Consider the following 26,642-nt stretch of genomic DNA (forward strand, 5'->3'; position numbering starts at 1 on the left):
ATGGGGCCTGTCTGAACCTTGCTGCTTATACCTTATGTATGCTGCCTTCTTCTTCCTAACTAGTCATTCCACCTCTCTCGTCACCCACGGTTCCTTCACCCTGCCATTCCTTCTCTGCCTCACCGGGACATACTTATCCCTAACATCCTAAATAAGATCCCTGAACATCGACCACATCTCCATGGTACATTTCCCTTCAAAAAGGACATCCCAATTTACACTCCCAAGTTCTCTCCTTATAGCCTCATAGTTCGCCTTTCCCCAATTAAATATCTTCTTGTCCTCTCTGCACCTGTCCCTGTCCATGACAATTTTAAAGGTTATGGAGCAATGGTCATGGAGCATGGCTTTGTGTGGGGAAAATCATGACTCATTAATTTGACTGAGTTTTTTGAGGAGGTAACCAAGAAGATTGATGAGATCTTGCATGGTAGCCTGGGCCAGAAGATTAAGGCACATGGGGTCCAAGGAAAGCTGGCTAATTGGATCCAAATCTGACTTGGTGATGGGAAGCAGAGGGTAGTGCTAACCAGTGTTATATCACGGGGATTGATGCTGGGAGCTTTGTCATTTGTGATAGACATTAATGACTTGGATGTGAATGTAGGAGGTATGATTTGTAAGTTTACAGATGACACGTAGGTCACTGGCATTGTGGATTTGAATGCAAAAGTACAAATGTTTCACTACAGTTACACAGTCTAAAACTAGAGCAGGAAGATGATCAGATGGAATGCTGGGCACAGAATTGGCAGATGGAATTTAATCCTGGGAAGTGAAACATGGGTAGGACAGATACAGTAAATGGTAGGGCATTAAGGAATGTTGATAACCCTAACCCTAACTCAGCAAACATACTAATCACACCTCATACGTTCACATTCAAGTCCATAGCTCCCTGAAAGTGGCAACAGAGGTAGGTGGCATGGTGAAGGCAGGACATGGCGTGCTTGCCTTCTTAGGTTGGGGCACAGAATACAAGAGTTGAGGTATTATGTGGCAACTTTAAAAACTACTGGCTCCATTCCAATGGTCAGAACATTGCTGCCTGATGTGCAAGGAAACAAAAGGTTCGCACCTGATTGGAAATGGTTCAGAAAAGATTCATGAGGATGCTACCAGGAGTGGAGGAGTTATAAAGAGAGGCTGGATATGTTGGGACTGTTTTCCGTGGAGCGTAGGAGGTTGAAGGATGCCCTTGTAGAAACATGTGAAGTCATGAGGGCCATAGCTTGGGTGAATGGTCAATCTTTGTTTCTCCAGAATTGGGGGGGGGGGGGGGGGAAGATGTGGAAGAGTCTAAGATTAGAGGGCATAGGTTCTAGGCTTAGAGTGAGAGAGAAAAGATTTGGGGGACCTGAGGGGCAAGCTTTACCACACAGGGATGTGGAACGAGCTGCCAGGGGAAGCGGTGGAGGGGGATACATTTATAATGTTTGGGAGACATTTGGACATATGCATGGATTCGAGTGCTTTAGAGGGATGTGGGCCAGATGGAGGCAAATGGGACCCACTCAGGTAGGCGACTTGGTTGGCATGACGAGTTGGGCTGAAGGGCCTGTTTCCGTGCTGTATACCTCTATGACTCGCTTACTGCACTTGAAATATTGTGTGCAGTTCTGGACATCAAATCACAGAAAGGATTTACATAGAATTGGACAGCACAGTACGGGCCCTTTGGCCCACAATGTTGTGTTGACCTATATAAACCTACTTCATGATCAATCAAACCCTTGCCCCCTGCACAGCCCATAACCCTCCATTTTTCTTACATCCATGTGCCTATCTAAGAGTCTCTTTAATGTCCCCATTGTATCAGCGTCTACCACCACCCCCGGCAGTGGGTTCCACTCTCTGTGTAAAGAACCTATCTCTGACATCTCCCCTAGACTTTCCTCCACTCACCTTGAACTGACGTCCTCTGGTATTGGCCATTGCTGCCCTGGGATGTGATTTGTGGAGAGGGTGCAGAGGAGATTCACCAGGATGTTGCTGGATTGGAGGACTTTAGTTATGGGGAGAGACTGGATAGGCTGGGCTGGTTTTCTTGGGAATTAAGGTGGTTGAAGGGTGATCTGACAGATGTTTATAAAATTATAAGAGTCATAGATAGGGTAGATAGTTAGAATCATTTTCCCAATGGTGGGGCTATCAAAAACCAGAAGGCAAAGCTTTAAGGTGAGAGGAAAGAGATGTAAAGGAGACGTGAGGGGCAAGTTTTTTCATATACACAGAGAGGGGTTGATATCTTGAACGCACTGCCAGAGGACCGGTGGAATCATCTACAATCACTGCATTTAAGAGACATTTAGATAGGCACTTAGATAGGCATGGTATGGGAGGATACGGTCCTGATGTGGGTAAATCGGATTAGTGTAGACGGGCAAAAAGGTCGGCACAGATGTGGTGGGCCAAAGGGCCTGTTTCTGTGTTGTACGACTTGGCGACTTTCTGTCTCTGGAACAACATATCATTTACCACAAAATAAAACTGTGCCTTGCAGGTAGAGCAGACAACAATATTAAAGGTGCAAAACTTGCCTTCTCTGGATACTTCTGCACTAAATCGCGGACCTTTGCAGCATTCCCGTGAGCAGCCTCGATTACAATACGCCCGGGATTATCCTGGTCAGTTGACTGTGACAACAATTTTTCTAGGATAGAGATGACTGTGCCTACAGTACAGGGAAAAAAGAATTCTTACATCCTTCTGCCAGAAATAATTGAACCAAAGTGGCTGTGGGTGTTTCCTACTGCAATTCCAAAAAGATATTGGACTCTTGTGAGCCTTAGTAACATGCTGTTGTCAAGTTCAAATCAGTTTAAAAACATTTCCAAATTCATCTTGGACGTCAGAAAAGGGACATTAAAATGGCAGTGAATGGGGGTCACAGCAGTCTGGTACAAAGCCCAATAGTTGTGAAACCCTGTTGTTCATGGAGACCCAGGAATTGTAAATGATAGAACAACAGGCTGGGTGCAAACTAATATCTCTCCCCTGCTAATACCCTCAAACTGGGGTAGAGCGAGAGAGAGAGAGAGAGAGAGAGAGAGAGAGAGCGAGAGAGAGAGCGAGAGGACAGAGAGAGGACAGAGAGAGGACAGAGAGAGAGAGAGAGAGAGGACAGAGAGAGAGAGAGAGAGAGAGAGAGAGAGAGAGAGAGGGGACAGAGAGAGAGAGAGAGAGAGAGAGAGAGGACAGAGAGAGAGAGAGAGAGAGAGAGAGAGGGGCAGAGAGAGTGGGCGAGAGAGAGGGGGACAGAGAGAGTGGGTGGAGAGAAGGGCAGAGAGAGAGGGGGAGAGAGAGAGAGAGAGAGGAGAGACAGAGAGAGAGAGAGAGAGAGAGAGAGAGAGAGAGAGAGAGGGGACAGAGAGAGAGAGAGAGAGAGAATGAATGGTAGAGAGAGGGGGCACTATGCACCAAGCATAATCATGTTTCTGATAACATTTGCATATATGAAAGAGCACACACTTTAACTGTGTGAGGGAATCCACTACCTTGTGTTTTTCTATTCCTACCTTTCTCTAGTTATGAAGCACTGATAGTTTGTGGGGACTGGAATCAATTGGCCAGAATACCCAGCTGGTTACTCTGCTCCCCTTCGTAAAGTGCTCTGGTTTCCTTTATACAGCCCAGGTCTCAGTTTGATGTGTCATCCAAAAAAACAGCTCCCCTGACAGTACTGCACTGCAGGGCCAGGCCAGGCTTTTGTGCTCAAACATTTGGAGTGGGAGTTGAAGGGACCACCTTGTGAAATGCTATCCTTTGAGGGAGAGGTGACAACAGGACCTGGTTCCATGTGGGGAGCTGTGACTAAGCACAATCACAGCTCAGGACAAAGATCAGAGGTTGGGAGAAGCCAATGTTCTTACTTTAGCTTACCTCGCAAAGTACAACTCAATATGAGGAAGCAGTTTGTGGTGACAAAGGAAGGGTTCTCTAAGGCCGCTGCGTGGCTTCGGAAATGGGTGGGAGAACCAATACCTGGAGGAGGAAGCACTCAGAATCTTTGCAATCAGAAAGAGAAGCTGTTCTGCCCAGAAAACCATCACTGGCTTGCAGTCTCACATATTTGTTTCCACTTTGTTTTTGGCTTACTCACAGGTATCTGTTTTAATCAGGCCTCACAGTTAATCTGGTTGCTAGAAATTTCCCGTGTCAAATAATATGCAAGTGGATGTTTTATGATTAGAAAGGATTTGAACTGAAGTGGAACCCAAGTGTCGGTAACAAACTATAGTTACTTGAACAGTGCATAGCCTACTTAAAGAATTGAGATGTCACTGCCTTGGAACGTGGCTGACCAATAGGAATTTATTGCACAATGAGCTGAAAGATGAACTGCATAATTCCAGAACACAAAGGCCAAATGTGAGTCCTGGGCAAGGAGAGAATTACTGGGGTTGTGGACAGATTATTGGATTGGAAACCTGGATGCAAGGGTATTTGGATGTATGTTTCATGTATATTTATCTATTTTACTGCAGTGGAGGCTGAGGGGAGACCCAAAAGAAGTTTCTAAAATGATGTTTCCCCACAAGGTAGTGATGGTCTCGAACTCACTGCCTAAAGGAGAGGCAGAGAGCCTCGCCACATTTCAACAGTACCTGGTTGTTCACTTGTAGGGCTGTAGAGCCAGTGTTGAAAGATGGGGAGCTCTTTCTTGACCAACACTGATAGGATAGGCCGACTGGCCTCTCTGTGTGTCTTAAGTTTTCCTATGATTACCAGAAAACATTTAATGCAATTTAACCCCCTACTTGACAAGGCAGTTCCCTGCTGGGTGCTCAGTCTAGGCAGGTGTATCTGTCTGGTGAACGGGCAGTGGGGTGGAAATCAGGATGGGAGAGGGAAGCTGGAGGCGCTGAGGTGGTGGGGAGGGGGAGATGGCGGGGCAGAGCTGAGGTTCCTGGCCCCTAGCAGGGATGGAATTCTAATCAAATCTCATCAAAGGTCATTTCTCTCTCTACAGATGCTGCTTGACCTGCTGAATATTTCCAGCCTTGTTTCTATTTTACTTTGGTAAATCTTGTGCCTGGTAGGATTTGGCCCATTTCCACTTTAAGCTGCTGTGGGTTCAAGGCCCTGAGAACCTCGGAGGCACAAGAGACTGCTGATAGAGGAGAACTTCTTCAGTCCTGATGAAGGGTCTTGACCCAAAGTGTTGATCACCCCTCTGCCTCCACATGTGATGCCTGACCTGCTGAGTTCCTCCAGCTGTTTGCTTTTTGCCCTAGAAAGCCTATCTGGCATTGCTCAAAAATAAAGCATCAGAATTAGTAGGCCATTCAGCCCCTCGAGCCTGCTTCGCCATTCGACAGGATCACATGTAAACTACCACTTCACTACTCTATTCCCATCTCCCTTGATTTCGGTAATACCCAGACACCCATCAATCTCAATCCTGAATGCCAGCAATGAGTGAGCAACACAGCTCTCAGGCACAGAATTTCAAATGTTCACCAACCTCTGAAGAAGTTTTCTTCATTTCATCCACATTGTGAGATTATAACCCCCAGTTCTAGACTCAGCTAGAGGAAACATTCTAGAGAACAGAGACTTAGTCCATTCAATCTCTCTTCAAATTTTAAGAAACCAGGATAGTGAATCTTTTCTAAACTCCCTCTAGAGGAAATATATCTTTTTTTACAGGTGAAATTATACACACTTACTTCTGGTGAGGTCTCACCAACTGCTATATAACTGCAGTGATACGTTTGTACTTCTGTATTCAAACTCTCTTGGAATAAAGGCCAACATATCACTTGCCTTCCCAGTGTGTTAACTTTCAGCGACTTGTTCACAAGAATACCCAGGTCCCTTTGAATAGCAATATTTCCCAACATTTCATCATTTCTGCTTTTTCCGGTGCAGTCGATAAGTTCACAGTTTCCAAACTCCATCTGTCACGTTAGAGAAACAAAGGACTAAAGATGCTGGAATCTAGATGAAAAACATGATGATGCTGGAGGAACTCAACAGGCCAGGCAGCATCCGTGGAGAAAAGCAGGCGGTCAACGTTTCGGTTCAGGACTGAAGATAAGAAAAGGGGAAGCCCGATATATAGGAGGGAAAAGCAGAGCAGTGATAGGTGGACAAAAGGGGGAGGCGGGGTGGGCACAGGGTGGTGATAGGTAGATGCAGGTAAGAGATGGTGATGGGCAGGTGCGGGGGAGGTGGGGAGAGCAGATCCACTGGGGGATGGGTCAAAGGTAGGGAGAGAAAGAAAAACAAAAGGAGGCCAGGAAAGCGAAGAAGAGAAGAAGCCTGGTTGGGGGAGGGGGGGGGGGTTGTGGGGAAGGGGGGTGGGAATGACCTAAAGTGGGAGAATTCAATGTTCATGCCGTTAGGCTGCAAAGTTCCAAGACGGAAAACGAGGTGCTGTTCCTCCAGTTTGCGCTTGGAATTCTCTCGGCAGTGGAGGAGGCCGAGGACTGACATATCAGTGATAGTGTGGGAGGGGGAGTTGAAGTGACCGGCAACGGGGAGATGCAGGTTGCGGTTACGGATGGAGCGCAGGTGTTCTGCGAAATGGTCACCTAGTCTGCGTTTGGTCTCACCAATGTAGAGGAGACCACACTTGGAGCACCGAATGCAGTAGATGATATTGAGGGAGGTGCAGGCGAATCTCTGTCTCGCCTGAAAGAACTGTTTGGATCCCTGGATGGAGGTGGTGTAGGGGCAGGTGTTGCACCTATGGTGGGAGCAGTGGAAAGTTCCCAGGGTGGGAGCGGGGTGTGTGTGTGTGTCAGTCCTCGGCCTCCTCCACTGCCGGGAGAATTCCAAGCGCAAACTGGAGGAACAGCACCTCGTTTTCCGTCTTGGAACCTTGCAGCCTAACGGCATGAACACTGAATTCTCCCACTTTAGGTCATCCCCCCCCCCCACCACACTTCCTCTCTTCTTCCCTTTCCTGGCATCCTTTTGTTTTTCTTTCTCTCCTTACCTTTGAACCCCTCCCCCCGCGGTGGATCTGTTCTCCCCACCTTCCCCACACCTGCCTATCACTATCTCTTACCTGCATCTACCTATCGCCACCCTGTGCCCACCCCGCCTCCCCTCTTTTGTCCACCTATCACTGCTCTGCTTTTCCCTCCTATATATCGGGCTTCCCCTTTTCCCATCTTCAGCCTTGAGGAAAGGTCCTTACCCGAAACGTTGACCGCCTGCTTTTCTCCACGGGTGCTGCCTGGCCTGCTGAGTTCTTCCAGCATCATCGTGTTTTTCATTACTGTAATGTGTTGGGACAGAAGTGACTATTTACCCCTTGCTGAATTCCACTCCAGGGTTTGAGAGAGTATACGACTCACAGCCAATCCAGTCAGCTCAGCACTGGCCAAGTTCAGTTAAAATTACTCATCACAAATAATACTGTGAAACCTTTTCGCAAAGGATGACTTTTAACTGGGAATTTGAAAGGCTCGACATTTTCCATTTTTCCCAAATCTGCTCCAAAACTCATCTTCAGAGAGAGTCAGAAGCATTTTAAAAGTTACATGGAATATTAGAAACTGGAATAGTCCAGAGGTTCTGCTAATAAAGCATCAACCAAAAATTTATTCTAATCATCTTACTTGCTGAATCATTGCTGCTGTCTGTGGTCATGAGGTTGGCATCCACCTCTCCAGGCTGCGCTGCTGTTACACAAGCAGGGTTAAAGGTCCACGTCTGGCCTCCAACTCCCACGCGCAAATCTCCGTCAGCATAAACTTTTAGTACCTTCCCAACCTGGCCCAGTGCCTGGAGGACGTACAACAGAAAGATAATTTAGACAACAGTCCACCATAAAAATTCATCATCTTTGGTTAATCACAGAGGTAGAGCAGCTGATCTGAAATTCCTCTCCAAGGCAGAGATGTGTGCATTCAAGCTACCTTGAAAGCACCAATGCCCAGCCGAAGCTGAAGTTGAGTCAACTGGTCTTACAGGCAGATGCTCTGTGACTGGCTCTGTACCCTGGGTTATAGAACAGCAAGGAACAACAGGAAAACCAAGTATATTGCCTCTGGTGAAGTCAAGGAGCAGATGCTGGGTGAAAGATTATTACACTGGAACTCCCCCCCTCCCTCAGCTTCTGTCTGAATGTGCACTGAAGGAGAGGGTGTCAGTTACATAAACCATTCTTACAAGGACTTAGTGTGCTGGAGATTCACCCTCTGCTGTGTGTACTAAACACAGGTTGTAAAAACAAGGTCAGACTGTGCTTGATCTGGACTTCTTCTGCTGGTTCCCCCAGCAAACTTTCATCTGCAGCTCAGCAGGCCTGGGAGAAGGCATCTCACGAGGTGGGGTCATATGAACATTCTGATTAGGAGCAGAGGGAGACCACTTGGCCCCTCTGCTATTTGCTAAGATCATGGCTGATCTGGCTGTAACCTCAGCTCTGTATCTCTGCTTACACTCAGTAACCTTTCACCCTTCTGCTCATTAAGAATCTAACTACTACTGCCTTAAGAACATTCAAAGACTTTGCATCCACTGCCCTTTGAGGTCTCACAATCTCAGAGCCTCTGAGAGAAAGGAAAACACCCCATGTGTACTGTTGCTTGCCATCTATATTAACAGTTTGGATGACAACGTTGTTAACATAGTTAGCAAGTTTGTGGATGACACCAGAATTGGTGATGCAGCGGACAGAGAAGGATATCCAAGATTACAACATGATTGAGATGAACTGGGGAAGTGGGCCAAGGAATGGCAGATGGAGCTTAACCCATACAAATGCAAGGTTTTGCATCTTGGTCAATTAAACCAGGGCAGGATTTGCACAGTAAATGGCAGGGCCCCGGAGAGTGTTGTAGAACAGGAAGACCTAGGGTACAGTTCCTGGAAAGTGGCGACACATGGAGGCAGGGTGGTGAAGATGATGTTTTGCACAATTGGACATCAAGTACAGAAGTTGGGACATCACATTACAACCGTACAAGTCGTTGGTGAGATGACACTTGAAGTATTGTGTGCAGTTCTGGTTGCCCAGCTAGAGGGAGGATGTCACTAATCTGGAAAGGGTGCAGAAAAGGTTCACAAGACAGGAGGGCTTGAGTTATAAGGAGAGGCTGGATAGACTGGGACTGTTTTCCCTGGAGAGGAGGAGGCTGAGGGGTGATCTTGTAGAGGTGTATAAAATTATGAGACGCATAGATAAGGTGGATGGTCAGAATCATTTTCTCAGGATAGGGGAGTCTAAAACTAGAGGGCACAGATTTAAGCTAAGAGGGGAAAGATTTAAAAGGGACTGGAGGGTTAATTTCTTCACACAGAGGGTGGTGGGTCTGTTGAACAAGCTGCCAGAGCAAGCTGTAGAGGTAGGTACAATTACAAGGTTTAAAAGACATTTGGATAGGTACTTGGATAGGAAAGGCCTAAAGGGATAATGGGCCAAATGCTGGCAAATAGGACCAGTTCAGACAGCCATCTTGGTCGGCATGAATGAGTTGGGCTGAAGGGCCTGTTTCTGTGACCCACAGTTTTACATCCTCTCCACATCCACTCTGCCAAGATGCCTGAGGTTCTAACACGATTCAGTCAAGCTCCCTCTCGGTCTGGTATTTTCCAATGGATACAATTCTAGCCTGTTCAATCTTTCCTGATAAAACAACCTGCCTATTCCAGGATAAAAGCAGGAAAAACTCAGCAGGTCATGCAGCTCCTCTGGAGAGAGAAAGAGAAACTGCCCATTCCAGTTATTAGTCCATTAAAACCTTCTCTGATCTGCCACCCATGCATTAACATACTTCCTTAAATAAGGAGACCAATTGTACAGGTCTACTGGATGCGACTCACCAATGCTCCCTATAACTGAAGCATAACCACATAACCTCCTTACTTTTGTATTCAATCCCCCAGCAATCCACAGTAATATCCTATCAGCTTTTCCACTCACTGGCTGTACCTGCCTATTAGCCTTTTACAAGTCATGCACCAGGACACTTGGATCCCTCTGCATCCTCTCACCACTTTGATGCCACTTCTTTGTCCTGCCGAGATGGACAATTCCACACCATTTGCCAAGTCTTTCTTCACTCACTGAACCTACGTCATCTCCTTATACCCTCTTCACAACTTACTTCCCTATTTATCTTTGTGAAATCAGTAAAGCAATCACTCCTTCAGCCAAGTTGTTCATAGAAGTTGTAAGGAGTTCCCATTGTTTCCTGTGCATGTCACTCACTACATCACACCGGTCAGAAAACCATCCATTTAATGCCTTCTTGTTGTTTCCTGTTAACCAGCCAATGTTCTCCCCACATTACCACCTACACTCGGGCTTTCATGTTCCTCAACAAATTCTGACACCGCACCTCATTACCTGCATTGTGTTGGTCAGCAGGGACCGGGTCCGGCATGGATCCAGTGACCAGCTGATCACCTCTCGACAGCTCGCTGTTGTCAAAGGTCAATTTGTCTCCCTTAATATCTTTCTTCAGAGACATTTAAAACAGTGAAAAGAGATTTAAATAAATGAAAAGTCATTCTTTTTTTTGATAAATTTACTTAAAACATTGTAGGGATAGAGGCCACACTCCATACACAGAGGGACCGGTGCAAAGTTCATCGGTCAGCACGCCTGGGTCTGGCCCAGGGCTGAGTCAGAGGTACAGCGGCAGGTCACCTGTGTTGCAGTGTGCTGGGACGGATGTGAGGAGCAGTGACCTGCATACTGCAGCTTGTGCCTGAGCTATCCACACTCTTGCCCAATGCACACATCTGGAATTCCACTGACTTTGCCTGTTGTGCTGTATGTCTGTACACTGAGGGGGGAACAGAGGAGGAATTTCTGACCAAGGTTTTCAGGAGATTTGGAATGGGGGGGGGGGTGCAGTGGGTAAGTGGATCATCAGTAACAACACCCAAATCGATGGTCGAGTGGATGGTTCCAGCAAACATCCGGCTTCTAAAAAATTCCTTCAGAGAAGTGCCCGATGTCCGTACATGTGAAACACTGATCAAATGATCAGGATTATTCTGTAATCAAGGAATTTCCATCAGGCAGACAGTGTTCCCTGTGATCAGACTTTATGGAGGAGTCAGAAGGCACCTACTGGAGTCATGCTGTCAGTCCATTCTCCATGGCCTGTTTGAAGTCTTTTCACTGTTTCCAAATCATCCATCACACGAACAATGTCCCCGACTGAGAAAGTGTCCACCTGGAAAATACATCCCAGTTAAAACTGACAACAATCTGAGGAGCTTTTATATTCAGAGGTTTTGTATAGATACAATGTGGGTTTGGAAGTCTTCTATGATTTTTATAGTTAATGGGTACAACACTCTCCCTCAGTAACAACATCCTTATCACCACTGCAAAGAACACATTTTGTTGAATTCTTATTTCTCTATGCATCATGTGGTTTACAGCACAGATGTGGGAAATGCAGTCCGATTGGTCCAACAGTTTATCCCCATGAACCTTATAGAGTCAGAGCATAGAGACTTGCCCTTGTGCTCACTACATCCATGTCAACCGTTGTTCCCATCTCCCACTGACACTAATCCTATCTATCTGCACTTGGTCTGAAGACTTCTATGCTTTGTGGATTCAAGTGCTCACCTAGATATTTCTTAATGCTGTGAGAATCTCTGGGTGAAAAAGTTCTTCCTCAGATCTCAACTAAGCCTCTTACCCCAAACCCTAAAACTATGTCCCCAATTTTTAGGCACCTCTGCTACTGGGGAAGTTTCCTACTATCTACCCCATCTATGCCTCTCACTGTCTTATACATCCCCCTCAGGTCCCCCTTCAGTTACCTCTGCTCCAAGCCCAGCCTATCCAATCTCTTCTCAGCTGAAATGTTTAATTCCAGGCAACATCCTGGTGAACTCTGCACTCTCTCTGGTGCAATCCCATCCTGCCTCCTGCATCCCTTTATTCTACAATGCTTCTCCTCAATCTTCCTACCAAAATGCTTCACCTCTGCATTAAACTTCATCTGCCACCTGTCTGCCCATTCCACCAGCCTGTCTTTAGCCAGTGTAGTACATGTAAGGATAGATAACAAGTTTACACATCACAGTTAAACCATGCAGTTAGGTAAGAGATAAAAATGAATTGAGCCACACCTTGCAACAGTGGCTATTCCCAGCTCACTGACGGCAACATTACCGTGGAAATTTGAACGGCTTTGCATGGATAACGTGATGCACAGAGTTCAATGTGCACACGATGCTGCATCACAGATTCTCACATACAGCAAAGAATGAGCTTCTACCTCAACTCTGTTATAGGACAACAGACTAATAATTCCTCTTCTGAGTCCTAACTTGTTTACCCAAACAGTGGCTTCTGTGTTGGTTTTGTATTAGAGGAAAATTTCAACATACCCAGTTAACTAGAACAATAAATGTCTGCAAGATATTGCAGCAGTTCCAAAATTGCTTTATAGGTCATGATGTACCAAAACTCCTACTCAGTATTCAGGATAAGGAAATTTAGGTTTTGACTGAGTTATGGTTAATTCTGGGAATTAAGATTAATTTGGCCTTGAGAGCAAATCATTATTTATTACCAAAGTATAGTTTTGCATTGACAAAAGGTTTAAGATACATTAATATTTCATTTATTTGAATAATTTAATTAATGATATTATTGAATACTGTTGAATAACTCATGTCAAGATTCTTCTGATCCTCCAAAAATACCAGGTAAAATTTGTAGTCAGTGAGGAACAGAGGGCCAGTTTATCACACTTACACATTGACTTTAGATGGGCTCATAACAATGGGAAGTTCCTGTCAATCAACCATTGACAAAGTACAAAACTCTTACAGCAACCGAAAAGGTCAATAAAATCATTTAATTTTTTAGCATCTCAGAAAAAATTGAAATATGAATGAATGAGGCTGAACTCTTGTTAATTTTCAGTGACAGATTGTTTGATGGTAATTAAAATGCAATCATACTGTTAAAAGTGCCCTTGCACCGGATAGGAAGAATCCTAACTTTTCCTCATGAGTTTAATGTGACTATCAGCAACTTCTTACTTGCTGCGTTATGAATAAACGGATCGTGCCTGTGTGGCCTTTGGCTGCTGTCAGATTTACACATTAATCAGTGAGAGAGCAGTTAGCCTTGCCACTAATATTACCAGGAAATCCCATCCGATATCATTACAACACTTCAGATGGAGAAAATGACACTGGTTTCAACAAATCATTTCTGGGAGAGTCATTGTAAATAACCTAGCATGATGCAGATAAAACTGCGCAGCTCTGTCATTTGGCAATGTTTATATGCTTAGATTACCAATGCTATTTTATACCAAATGTAAAGAAAAAACACATTTGATGACCTGTTTTAGAGTTTCTTCATAGCAGAAGAATGGAGACTTCTGTCTTTCTACACAAGTGTTTAATGGTCCTCCTGGTCTCCACATTACCGAAGGAGGATAGGAGGATTTGCATTTCAGTAGCACCTAGTGAAGTTGAATCAGGGAAATGATTGGCAATGATACTGCATTGGTCAGGCATGTAGAGTTCTGGTTGGACCCGGGAGTATGTGTGGACAAATCAGTGAAAGTGCCAGGGCAGGTGAGAAAGTGGTTAGTAAAGCATACACAATTCTGGATTTTATCAATAGAGCAAAGAGAATAAATCAAAGTCATCATGCAGAGATTTGGTAAAACACTGATCCACCCTCAACTGGAATACTGAGTCATACAGCACAGAAACAGGCCCTTCAGCCCTTCACCATGTCCATACTGACCTTTTTGCTCATCAACACTAATCCCATTTACCCCCATTGGGGCAATATCCTTCCAAACCTTACCTATTTAAGTGACTGTCTAAATACCTCTTAAACATGATGATTGTTTCCAATTCCACCACCGCCTCTGCAGCATGTTCCAAATATCAGCTGCTCTCTGCGTTAAAAAACTTAACCCTCAGATCCCCTTTATAACTCCTTCCTCTCACAAACCTCTGCCTTCAGAGAGTCATAGTGATGTACAGCATAGAAACAGGCCCTTCGGCCCATTGTGTCTTTGCAGACCGCCGTGCCTATTGAGGAAAGGCATGGAAAGAAACTTTTTTTTTCCATAGTGCGTGGACGGAACCTGGAATGTACTGTCAGCAGATGTGGTGGAGGCAGGTTTCACTGTGGCCTTCAAGAGGGAATTGGATAAATATATGTTGGAGAAAATTTGCAATGTTTTGGGAAAGGGCCAATGGGTGGAACGTGAGAGCCAGCACAGACATGCTGGCTGGATGGTCACCTTGTGTTCTGCATCATTCTATGAATTAGTTAATGGCTTCCTGATTAATGCAAGATAAGATATTTTTATTAGTCACACGTACATCAAAACACACAGTGAAATGCATCTTTTGCGTAGAGCGTTCTGGGGGCAGCCCACAAGTGTCGCCATGCTTTCGGCGCCAACATAGCATGCCCACAACTTCCTAACCCGCATGTCTTTGGAATGTGGGAGGAAACCGGAGCACCCGAAGGAAACCCACGCAGTCACGGGGAGAACGTACAAACTCCTTACAGGCAGTGGCCAGAATTGAACCCAGGTCGCTGGCGCTGTAATAGCGTTGCGCTAACCACTACACTACCGTGCCTGCCTGAATTTCACTTTTCATGAACTGTGCAAAATTCTAACCCTCTACAACGAAAGCCAAAAGTAGAAAGATCATTAAAATGAAACATTATCTGAAAGGGGGCTGCAACAGAAGTGCTTCTAGATTGCAAGTCAAGATCTTCTTCAGTTTTCTATCCTTATCTCTCTGATTTTTAAAAGCATGAACTACTGATGACAGGTGCTTCCTCTCATAGCTACAATTACCTCAATCCCGGTGCCATTGTTGGTAACCAGGACAACTTTCATCATCAAGCAGCTGCTCACCAGAGAGCAATGCTTTGATTTTCTCTTCCCCAGCCCGGAGACAGTGAGCCAGACAATGATCCTCTTGCTCCCTTGGATGACTTTGACCAGCTGTACACTGATGAAGGGTCAAATATGGAACCCAATAGTTGGGAGACATTCTGGAGACATTTAAGCAGAGCGACCTGAATGGTGAGCAGAACAATCAAGTGCCTGGTAACTACGTACAAACAGATCTAGAGATCTGAGTGACTGGGTTCAGTCACCAACTCATCGAATCAACTTGGTACATAGGTTGCACCACAGTGTTGATTAAAATTATCTCTCAAACACAAACTTGGTTTGTCCCCTTTGACTCTCACCAACTTTTACCGATGCACCATAGAAAGCATCCTATCTGGATGTATCACGGCTTGGTACGGCAACTGCTCTGCCCAGGTCCGCAAGAAACCGCAGGGAATTGTGGACACAGCCCAGTGCATCACGGACACCAGCCTTCCCTCCTTGGACTCCCCTTCTTGTCTTTCCCTCTCATTGTCTTGGTGTAGCAGCCAGCATAATCAAAGACCCCACCCACCCAGGACATTCTATCTTCTCTCCTCTTCCATCGGGTAGAAGATACAGAAGCCTGAGGGCATGTACCACCAGACTTAAGGACAGCTTCTACCCCACTGTCATAAGACTATTGAACGGTTCCCTTATACAATGAGACGGGCTATGACTCACGATCTACCTTGTTGTGACCTTGCACCTTATTGCACTGCACTTTCTCTGTAGCTGTGACACTTTACTCTGTACTGTTATTGTTTTTACCTGTACTACATCAATGCACTCTGTACTGTCTCAATGTAACTGCACTGTGTAATGAATTGACCTGTATGATCGGTTTGTAAGACAAGTTTTTCACTGTACCTCGATACAAGTGACAATAATAAACCAATACCAATACCAAGAAAGGCAAAATTAACGGTTTTACAGGTGGTGGAAAATATTACAAGCACCAATTTGTAGAATAGAACAGCACAGCGCAGGAACAGGCCATTCGGCCCACCATGTCTGTGCTGACCACGATGCCAATTGAAAATAATCCCATGTGGTGGGTATCCCTCCATTCCCTGCCTGTTCATGTGTCTGTCAAATGTCTCTCAAACATCACTGTCATATCTGCTTCCACACCACCCCGGGCAGCGTGTTCCAGGCACCCACCACCCACTGTCTGTGGAAAAATGCAAGTAAATCCCGCCCCTATGAATCTTCTTCAATAACTTCCTTATCACTAAAGCAAGGCTCACTCCTGGTTTGTTTCTGTTGCCTTTCTTAGTCAAAGGAACAACAATGGCTATTCTTCTGGCTCCTCACCTGTGGATAAAGAGGAAACAAAGATCTCTGTCAAGGCCCCAGCAATCCCCTCCCTTGCTTTCCTCAGTATCTTGGGACAGATCCCATCAGGCCCTGGGGACTTAACCACCTAAATATTTTTCAAGACACCCATCACCTCCTTCTTAATATCGACATACCCTGGAATATCAACACACCCTTCCCTAATCTCACCACCATCCATGTCCTTCTCCTTGGTGAATACCAATGCAAAGGACTCATTAAGGACCTAACCCACTTCCTCTGGCTCCACACATAAATCCTTTAGTGGACCTACCCTTTCCCTAGCTACCCTCTTTCTCCTAATATATATATATATATATATATATATATATACAAAAAACGGTTTGGGATTCTTAATCCTACTTGCCAAGGACACTTCATGGCCCCTTTCAGCCCTCCAAATTTCTTGTTTAAGTTCTTTTCTGCTTCCTTTGTATTCCTCAAGGGTGTCATCTGATTTCAGCTTACAATTCCTTATATATCCTTCCTTTTTCTTTTTGGCTAAACTTATAATATCTCTTGTCATCCAACGTTCCTGAAACTTGCCATCCTCATGCTGTGTTACTCTATGACTCATCTTTCATCTTCACAGGAACATGCTGGTCTTGAATTCTAACCAGCTGGCCTTAGAAAGACTCATGCGAGTCAGATGTGGAATTACCCTCAAACAGCCACCCCCAATCTACTTACTCCAGTTCCTGCCTAATACTGTTATAATTAGCCTTCCCACAATTTAACACTTTCACCCAAGGACCAACCTTATCCTTACCCATAACTATCTTAAACTTACTTATGGTCACTGTTCCCACACTGCTCCCCCAATGAAATGTCAACAAATGGAATAGACTCCATAGTGATTGCTGAAGTGGACGTCCCCCCAAAAATAATTGCTCAGAAAGCAAACAACAAAAAATTCCTACAAAACAGGAGTAATGGAGACTCACTCAACTGTGAGTATGACTAATTGGACATTATTATTGAGTAAATCATTAAAATGTTTCATCCCTCATTAGCTATGCTGTGGTTCTGAGGTGAAATCTACTCAGGTGGACGTCAGTCCTTCAACAACAATAAATGTTAAAATGTAAATTATCACAACAGGAAAGCTTTTTAAGTTGAAATTTCACATCAGCTTCAGTAATCAGGTATTTTATGTAGTTCTGAAATTGATAGCTCAAACAGCAAGAATCACATTGCCACATCTCCCCCTCTCATGAAAAGCCTCAGGGTAGGGGAATCTGTCTCAGCTGTGGGGAAATACAGATCAGTGATAACCACTTGACCACAGTTGTATTTGAGAATTTTCTGTCAACATTCTTGCTAAGGTTCGAGCTCACGTCATGTACAAGCTATGAAAAATACAAAATAGGAGTGGGCCATTCAGCCCTTTGCACATGATGTGAATGCTGATCCTCTGGCACAATGTTAAGAATGGAGAGCCAAAGGGATCATGAAAGGTCCTTGGCAAGTAGGATTAAAGAGAAACCCAAGGCATTCCATACATACATCCATAACTATGGAGAGGTAGGACCACTCAAGGATAGAACATGTGCTTGGAGGCGGAGATGTGGGTGATTTCCTAAGTGAGAACTTTGCATCGGTATTTACCGAGGAGAAGGACATGGAGGACAGTGAGATCAGTGTGGACCGTGCTAATATGCTCGGGCACTTTGAGGTAAAGGAAGAGGTGGTGTTGGGTCTCTTGAAGAAGATTAAGGCGGATAAGTCCTCAGGGCCTGATGCCAAATACCCCATGTTATTGAGAGAGGCAAGAGATGAGATTGCGAGGGCCTTGACCAAGATCTTTATGCCCTCTCTAGCCACAGGCGAGGTCCCGGAGGACTGGCGATTAGCTAATGCTTTTGGTTGTTCAAGAAATGGGGATAATCCTGGAAACTATAGACTGTTGAGTCTCACGTCAGGGGTAGGGATGCTACTGGAGAGGATTCTTAGGAATAGGATTTGAGTATTTGGAAAACCACGGCCTAATTAGGGACAGTCAGCAGGGCTCTGTGCAGGGCAAGTTGTGTCTCACTAACTGGATTGAGTTTTTTGAGGAGGTGACGAAGATGATCGATGAAGATAGAACAGTGGATGTTGTCCACATGGATTTTAGTAAGGCATTCGACAAGGTTCCTCATGGGAGGCTCATCCAGAAGATCAAGATGCATGGGATCCATGGTGACTTGGCCATTTGGATTCAGAATTGGTTTGGACCACAGAAGACAGAAGGTAATGATGGAAGGGTGCTATTCCGACTGGAGGTCCGTGACCAGTGGTGTTCCACAGGGATCAATGCTGGGACCGCTGCTGTTTGTGATATATATATGTAAATGACTTGTATGAAAATGTAGGTGGGTGTGTTAGTACGTTTGCAGATGACACAAAGATTGGTGGAGTTGTAGAGAGTGAAAAGGATGTCAAAAGATACAGCAGGATATAGATCAGTCACGATTTTATTCCAGGGTAGGGGTGTCTAAAAGTAGAGGGCATAGGTTTAAGGTGAGAGAGGAAAGACTTAGAGTGGCCTGAGGGTTTTTTTCTCCCCACACAGAGGGTGGAGGGTATATGGAACGAGCTGCCAGAGCAAGTGATAGGGAGGGCTACAATTACAAGTTTAAAAGAGATTTGCACAGGTACACAGATAGGAAAGGTTTAGAGGGATATGGGCCAAAAACAGGCAAATGGGGCCAGCGTAGATGGGGCATCTTGGTTAGCATGGACGATTTGGGCATAGGACCTGTTTCTATTTGACTCTATGACTATAAACCTTTTTGACTCCCAGATCCCAGAAATTAGCAGAGTAAAACTGAGCAAACAAGACTTTCTGTAAAATACTAAAGTCCTTTCCCGTCACAACTAGTGGTTCTGATTATTGCAACACACAGAATTGACTTATCTTTTTCCTCAGGCCAGAGGAAGTGCTAGAGGTGGGTTACAAATACTACATTTAAAAAACGTAGATAGGAAATGTTCAGAGGGATACGGGCCAAATGGGACGAGCTCTGGTAGACAACTTGGTCGTCATTGATGAGTTGGGATGAAGGACTTTCTCGGTGCTGTATAACTATGACTCTGTGATTCGTAGTTCCCCTTTTGTCCACTGAGCTGACCTTTGAATTTATTTCAAGGAAAGCATAAAATGTTAATTCTGGCCTCTTGATCATTTCAGGACCTAGTCCCTCCCTGAACCTCTTTGCTTCTCTTTCCTCCTCCAAGACACTCCACAAAGATTCAGGTCATTTGCCTGAATATCTCCTTGTGTGATCTGTAGGCTTCTGTGATTTGTGTTTGGGAATGTTCCTGAGAAGCTCTTATATTTTAATTCCACTACAGAAACACGATTGGTTTCTGTAGACTTTTGTTATACAGAGAAACATTGGCAGTGAATTGCACTGACCGAAGATCTACAACAATGACTAGATACATAGTCATTAACTTTTAAGGAATATGGCCAGGAAAATGGCACAACTCTCTATTTTGAGCAATGCTGTGAGATCATTAATATTTATTCAATAGACATGGGCGACATCACTTTTGATCCACAGCGGGCCTGACAACTTAGCCACCTCTTTAGTAATGCAGATAACATACTTGTGACCTGGAGTTATACTTGAACGATCACCTTCTCATTTAGAACTGACACAATGTAGTTTCACATTGGACATCCAGTTTTGAAAAGATCGAATCTAAGAATGTTTAAATATACACTCTGACTTTTATCTTTGAAGCTCAGCTTGAAAATGCTGGTCTCTGATCTAGCCCAATTATGTTCGACGAGCATCTTCAACTCCAGCCTTAAATAATTTAGTTTGAAGTTTTTTCATAACATTGAAGCTAAAAACAAGCGGCAACACTAGGAAAAATCAAACAATTCCAAATAAAGGAATCTTTGGAAGGAGTGATTTCAATTTTCTGAATTTAAAGGACAATACAGTATATATATTAATGCTGCAGCTTCCACCCTGGTTCTCTAAAGGGGACTTAATCAAGTAATTAGTTATGCTATTAAACTTTAATTAATGAAGTTCATTTAAAATTCAGTCCAACTCCTTGTGGCATTTTTATATTTACCTCTAACATAAAATTCTAAAAGCTGGAACCAATCTCTCTTCAAAGTGCAGCAGCTTGAACAGAACTGCAGCAGCCAGAAGCACAAGGATACCCAAATGCAGGTTCCACCATCGGTGGCTCCTTTCCTCAGCACTGCAAGGCATGACACAGCCCAAACGCAAGGTATGGAAGGAGATCACGAAGCCATGATGCCCATACCAGTTGAAGAATAACCAGTCACACACCACAGATAAATTTCCCCTCAACTCTTCGGTTCCAAAGACAACAACCCCAACCTATCTGATCTTCCTTCTAGCAAACAATTTTCTAATTGTGCAACATCCTGTCAAATCTCTTCTGCACCCCTCTCCAGTGCAAACACCTCACTCCTGTCATGAGGTACGTGAACTTTACACAATATTCAAGCTGTGGCCTAACTAGTGTTGTCCACGGTTCTAGTAGAAGCTTGCTGCTCATATACTCAATGCCTCTGCTAACAAGGCACTCCTGTGCATTTTTAATCAACTCACTGGACCTTTCTTGCTACTTTCAATGATCCGTGGAGACACAAGGTCTCTTGTTGCTGCACACCATTACTTGTGTATTCCCTTGTTGCATTAACACACTTTCTCCAGATTGAATTCCATTTGCCATTTTTCTGCCCAACTGACCAGACTATCCATATCCCCCTACTACCTAAAGCTTTCTTCCTCACTGTTAACCGCATGGCCAACTTTTGTACCAGCTGTAAACATCTTTATTGTGGCCCTTGCATTCAAGTCAGAGTCATTAACATAGCTTACAAACTGCAGGCAACCAGCAACAAGCCTGTGAAACCTTGAGAAACAGTTGCCTACTCACAGAAACCCATTAACCATTACCTTTTGTTTCCTGCCAATGGGATAGTTTGGATCTATTTTGCCACTCTCCCTTTTTGACCAGCCTGCTACACGGGACATTGAAGATCACTTGTTGAATTACTTTGAAGGCTTCCATGTAAATCACATCTACTGCCCTACCCACATCGATACATTTTCTTACCTCCTCCTGCCCTGACAAACCCATGTTGATCATCTCTTAGTCCCTGCCTTTCCAAGTGATCATTAATCCTCTCCCTCAGAAGCTTTTCCAGTATCTTCTCCACCACTGATGTTAGGCTCACAGGTCTCTAGTTACCAGGCTTTTCCCTACTGCCCTTCTTTAAAAGGGGGACTGGCTTTGCTGTCGTCCAGCACCTCACTTCTGTCCAGCGAAGATTTAAAATCCCAGTCAGAGCACCAGCAACCTCTTCCCTTGCCTCCCATAGCAGCCTGGGATAAACCCCACCTGGTCCTGGGGATCTATCCACCTTTAAGCCTGCCAAGGCATTGAGTACCTCCTCTTTACTTATGGACATCTGCACTAGACTTTTACCTGTCCCTTCACGGAGTTCCCAAGCTACAAAGTCCGTTTCCTTTGTGAGAACTGATGAAAAGCAGTCCTCACCTGCACCTTCTGGCTCTATGCACAGATTGCAGGTCTCCAATGGGTCCTAAATATAGAGAACACCTTCCAATTTACCTTAACCCTGCCTGCTTGCCTGTGATATTTTGTGACCCTTCGTTACCTTTAAGTATCTCCCTACACACTTTATACTCATGACAGATCTCCCCTGTTAATAGTTCCCTACACCTGCCAGATGGTTCCTTTTTTTGTCTTTATCCAATCCTCAATATCCCTTGACAGCCAGGGTTCCCCCTGTTACCCCTGGCTTTCACCCTTACAGGAACTCTTGCTATTTCTCCTTTGAAGGCTTCCCACTGGGTAGATGCAGGTACATGCACTCAGTCAACCTTTGCCTGGTTCTGTCTTATGTAAAGGAAATTGGCCTTCCCCCAATTTAATACTTTTATTCTTGGTCCACCCCAATCCTTTCCCAGAGCAACTTTGAAATATACAGTTATGGTCCCTATCTCCAAAATAATCCCCCACTCTCCCTCCCTCACCTGACCGGCTTCAAACATAACACAATAGAACACCAAACCATTTCTTTATTTTGTTCTACTTTACCTTGAGGCACTCTGTTCTGTTTTAAAACTATTTCTACACCAGATACAATCAATTGCACAATAATTCAGGGTCACCAAATCAGACTGCAGAAACAGGTTAAACCAAGACCAGAATTATTGCACACACAGTCAATGGCTGAATGAAGCAAGCAGTGTCATGGTGTCATACAGCACTGAAACAGGCCCCTCAGCCCAGATCATCCACGCTGACCAAGCTGCCCACACAAGCCAGTCCAATTTGGCCTGTATCCCTCTAAACCTTTCCTGTCCATCTACCTGTCCAAATGTTAAACGTTGTTATTGCATCTGCCTAAACCATTTCCTCTGGCAACTCCTTCCATGGGACAGTATCGGTTGAGAACGCTGAATTATTTGTGTTGTCTTCTTGCAAACACATTTCACTGAGCTATTTTATTGATTCAAGTATTTTTTCAGTATTAAGACAACAGCTCGGCCACTGACTGTACCTTTGTAAGTGCTCCAGGGTGGAAGGTCCACCGAATATTATTGCTGTACTGCACTCTCACATCCCCTCGGTCAGTTATTCTGTGTACAGTGCCCGCTCGACCAATATACTGTCAAAAACAAAGAAGGGTGGAGATTAAATCACTCAAAACAGTGACACAGTGCCCTCTGTAACATGATTCACAGAAAAATGGCCTTTTTCTCATTGAGTGCAACACACTGAATGTGTCTAGGTATACTTTGAAGAGTTAATCAGTGGCACTGTGAACAATCATTCTCATGTATTTTGCGAAGATACTGAACTCTCACTTCTAAGAACAGGAACTTTGGAACTCTACCTTAACATTTCTTTGAAAAGTTTCAGACATTTCCTTTTTTCCCCCATTTCTGAACCTTTTCCATTTTTTCAATACAATAATCATTTTCATTGTTTTCTAATTATTATCATTGTCACCTTTTGAGACTTGTCCAGTCTTGGGAGTGCTAACCCCCTTTGGTCACAAAGTTTGCTGTTGCTCCTGAGCTGGAACACATCACCCAAAAAACGTGCATTTACACCCCAACAAATGGTAGGAACGCCTGAAGATTTCACAATGAGCACTCTCTGACACTGGGCCACATGGAGATCTTGGACCAGGTGACCAGAAGCTAGCTTGGAGGAAGTGTTTAAAGGAACATCCTAGAGAAAGAAGGAGATGTGCATGAGGTCTATGTGAGGCTCTGCCACAGGAAGGCAACATCCATCATCAAAGATCCGCACCATCCAGGCCATGCCATCTTCTTGCAGCTACCATCAGGCAGGAGGTACAGAAGCCTGAAGTCCCCACACCACCAGGTTCAACAGCTACTTCCCTTCAACCACTCGGTTCTTGAACCAACCGGCACAACCCTAATCACTACCTCAGTATAGCAACACTGTGACCACTTTGATCACTTTGCACTACAATGGACTTTGTTTTCTTTTTTCTGTTCTATTTGTGTTCTTTCTTGCATAATTTTGCATTATTTATGTTGTTAATTTATGTTTTTCTTGTAAATGCCGCTTATATGATGCTATTTGCCTGTGATGCTGCTGCAAGTAAGTTTTTCATTACACCTGTGCACACATGGACCTGTGCATGTGACAACAAACTCAACTTTGATTTTGAGAGGAAGGGAGTCATAGGGAGGGAATTCCAGAGAGGATGGCTCAGGCAGCTAAAGGCACTAATTGTGGTGTGATTAAATTAAGGGATGGTTAAAAGGGCAGGATTGGGGTTTAGACAATTGGAGGGTATGAAGGAATATTAGTAAAATCTGAGCTGCTTCACATTTGAAAGGAAATTACTGTAAGGACCTCCTAGAACTATCCAAGATGGTAAATAGTTCAGAAATATAAAAGTAGAACCAATTCAATAAAACAGTAACCACAGGAAAAGCTGCAAGCAGCAAAAGAGAAGGGGTATCTGGCAACCCCATTAAATATATTTAAGACATAGACACATTTTTGCATAGTAGGGGAATTAAGGGTTATGGGGAAAAGGCAGGTAGGTGGATCTGAGTCCACGGCCAGATCAGCCGTGACCTTATTGAATGGCAGAGCAGGCTCGATGGGCCAGATGGTCTACTCCTGCTCCTACTTCTTATGTTCTTAACACTAAAACTTGCACTTATACTGCACCTTTTAACACAAACATCCCAATTGTCCTGCAGAGGTATCAAACAAAATGGACACCAAGACAAAGGTGACAGGAAGAAATGGGAATTAGCAAGACTGCAGATGCTGAAGATCTGAAACAGAAAAAGAACATGTTGGAAACACTCAGCAGGGCAGGCAGCATCTGTGGAGAGAGAAACAGAGTTAATACTTTAGGTCCAAGGCTCTTCATCAGAACTGGGCGAGAGAGAAAACAGGTTGGCTTTATGTTGCAGAGAAGGTGAGGGAGAGGCGGATAGGACAAAAAGGATCATCTCTAATAATCCTTTAATCACTCCCTGTGACACTAGGGTTGCTGTGGTGATAAGTGGTGAAGAAGCCTTCACCATATCAGGGATATTTGTCCTGGTTCTCTTTTTCCCAGTTCTGACAAGAGATCTTCAGCCTGAAACATTACCTGTTTCTCTCTCCACAGATGCTGCCTGACCTGCTACAAATCTCGAGCATTTCCTGTTTTTAGTTTGATGGGAGTAGGGGTTACTAAAAGCTGGTTAAAGATGCTAGTTTTAAGAAGTCTCTTAATGGAAGAGAAAACAAGGTGGAAAGGCACAAGAGTTTAGTGAGAGAATTCCAGAGAATGAGGCCTACATGGCTGAAGACGTAGCCACAAATAGTGGGGCAAGAGGCAGAGAAGGCATGAATGGATGCAGAGAATACCAGAGTCAGTGAAACAGAGAGCCAGGGAGGTGGGGCAGCCAAGAAGCAGGAGTTAGTGGGAAGGTTGTAGAAATGAGAAAGTTACAGAAAGATGGGCAAGGCCACGATGGGATCCATGGTATGTCATGAAATGACCCACCAGCAGAACAGATACTCCAGAAGAGGGCACCAGAGTAAACAGTCAGTTTTGGGTAAGAGGTGTCGGATCAGGGAGGGTTGAAAATTGACCTGCCAGTGTGCAACAATAACGTTGACTCTGGATCCCCTGATGGTTCATGGTTTCAGGTCAAGACCCATCAACCACCCTCACTGAGATGATGAATCAGGATCCACTTGAACACCACTTGTAAAAAAAAACCCTGGTGGTAGGAGAACACTTTGCCTTCTGACTCTATGTCTAAGCTCCCCAAGCAGGGTTGGGCAAAGCTGTCAGATTGGGTCAGCAACATATAACGAGAATAACCTATTTAACAGTATTTGTTGGTCAATGTCTATGACATCATTGGTAGGATCGCAGAGCTTGTCCTGTCTTCAAACTAATGACACCTTCCAACATCTCATGCTTAAATTTTACTTTTTAAATTGGGCATCTGGGAGGTACAATTGGCATCTGGAGCTTGTACAGCACCACACTGCAAATTCAATGTCTCACGTGGGTATTCTGCAGCTGGTGACTCTCAGCTCCCAACTCCTCAAAGCCTATCCACCATCTACAAGGCAAAGGTCTGGAATGTGACGGAGTGGTCAACTCTTGCCTCCAACAACCCTCAGAAAGCTCAACACTATCCAGGACAAAGCAGCTGCTTGACTGGCACCCCGTTCAGTGCCCTAAACATCATTCCCTCCAGCACAGAGGGTGCAGGGTGTGACATCTACAAGATGCAAGCCCTCTTCCACCCCTCATCCTTACAACCTCTACCACCCAGGATATGGGTAGGAGGCTCAGGGCAACAGCACCACTTGAAGTTCCCCAACATACTGGCTTGGACATAGCTCTCTGGAGGTACGTCCCTGTAAGTCCTTGCCCAACAGCTGATGGAAACTATCACCAGAAGGGCTGCAGTGGTTCAAGGAGGCTCACCACCACCTTTCTTGAGGGCAGTTATTCACCTCGACAGCAATGTTCAAAACTCAAGAACTCACTGTAAACATTAAAGGGCTATATTAATTGGTAATAAAAGTAAAATATTGATATGAATAGAGAGGTGGGGAAGAAAAGAGGTGGGGAGCTTAACAATCTTTATTTTTAAAAAGTACTTCCTCTGAAGTGAAGCACAGAATCATTAAAAGCCAGATCCTTTAAAAATGATACATGTTAAGAAAATCAGAGACGATGGGTTGGAAACAAAAGCTTGAGAAGGAAGAAAGGACAAGCAGCATTCAAGGGTTCCTTTAATCCCAGTTAAAGTGGTGTTTGGGATTAAACACTCTTGTTTATGGTTACCATCCAGACATCAGTGCAGCTCTAATTATAGAACACATACTGGAATTTATTTTAGGATCAGCAGACTGTGGGCAGAAAAT

At 44.5% G+C, this 26,642-nt stretch overlaps 1 protein-coding gene across 9 annotated transcripts in view; it reads right to left on the reverse strand.

Moving 5' to 3' along the window:
• The window catches only part of mib2 (MIB E3 ubiquitin protein ligase 2), a 215,715-nt gene that overhangs the window by 48,980 nt on the left and 140,093 nt on the right, over positions 1–26,642 (reverse strand). For all 9 annotated transcript variants that reach the window (XR_007958246.1, XR_007958247.1, XM_052039217.1 and 6 more), the window contains 4 exons: positions 22,768–22,875; positions 11,043–11,147; positions 7,575–7,740; positions 2,541–2,674 (listed from right to left, as the gene is read on the reverse strand). Coding sequence is in view for 7 of the 9 variants with exons in the window: in XM_052039217.1 (XP_051895177.1) it covers positions 2,541–2,674; positions 7,575–7,740; positions 11,043–11,147; positions 22,768–22,875 (513 nt within the window). In the remaining 2 variants the exon portion in view is untranslated. The remainder of the gene's footprint in view (positions 1–2,540; positions 2,675–7,574; positions 7,741–11,042; positions 11,148–22,767; positions 22,876–26,642) is intronic.

This window comes from Pristis pectinata, chromosome 26 (assembly GCF_009764475.1).
Source record: "Pristis pectinata isolate sPriPec2 chromosome 26, sPriPec2.1.pri, whole genome shotgun sequence".
NCBI lineage: Eukaryota > Metazoa > Chordata > Chondrichthyes > Rhinopristiformes > Pristidae > Pristis > Pristis pectinata.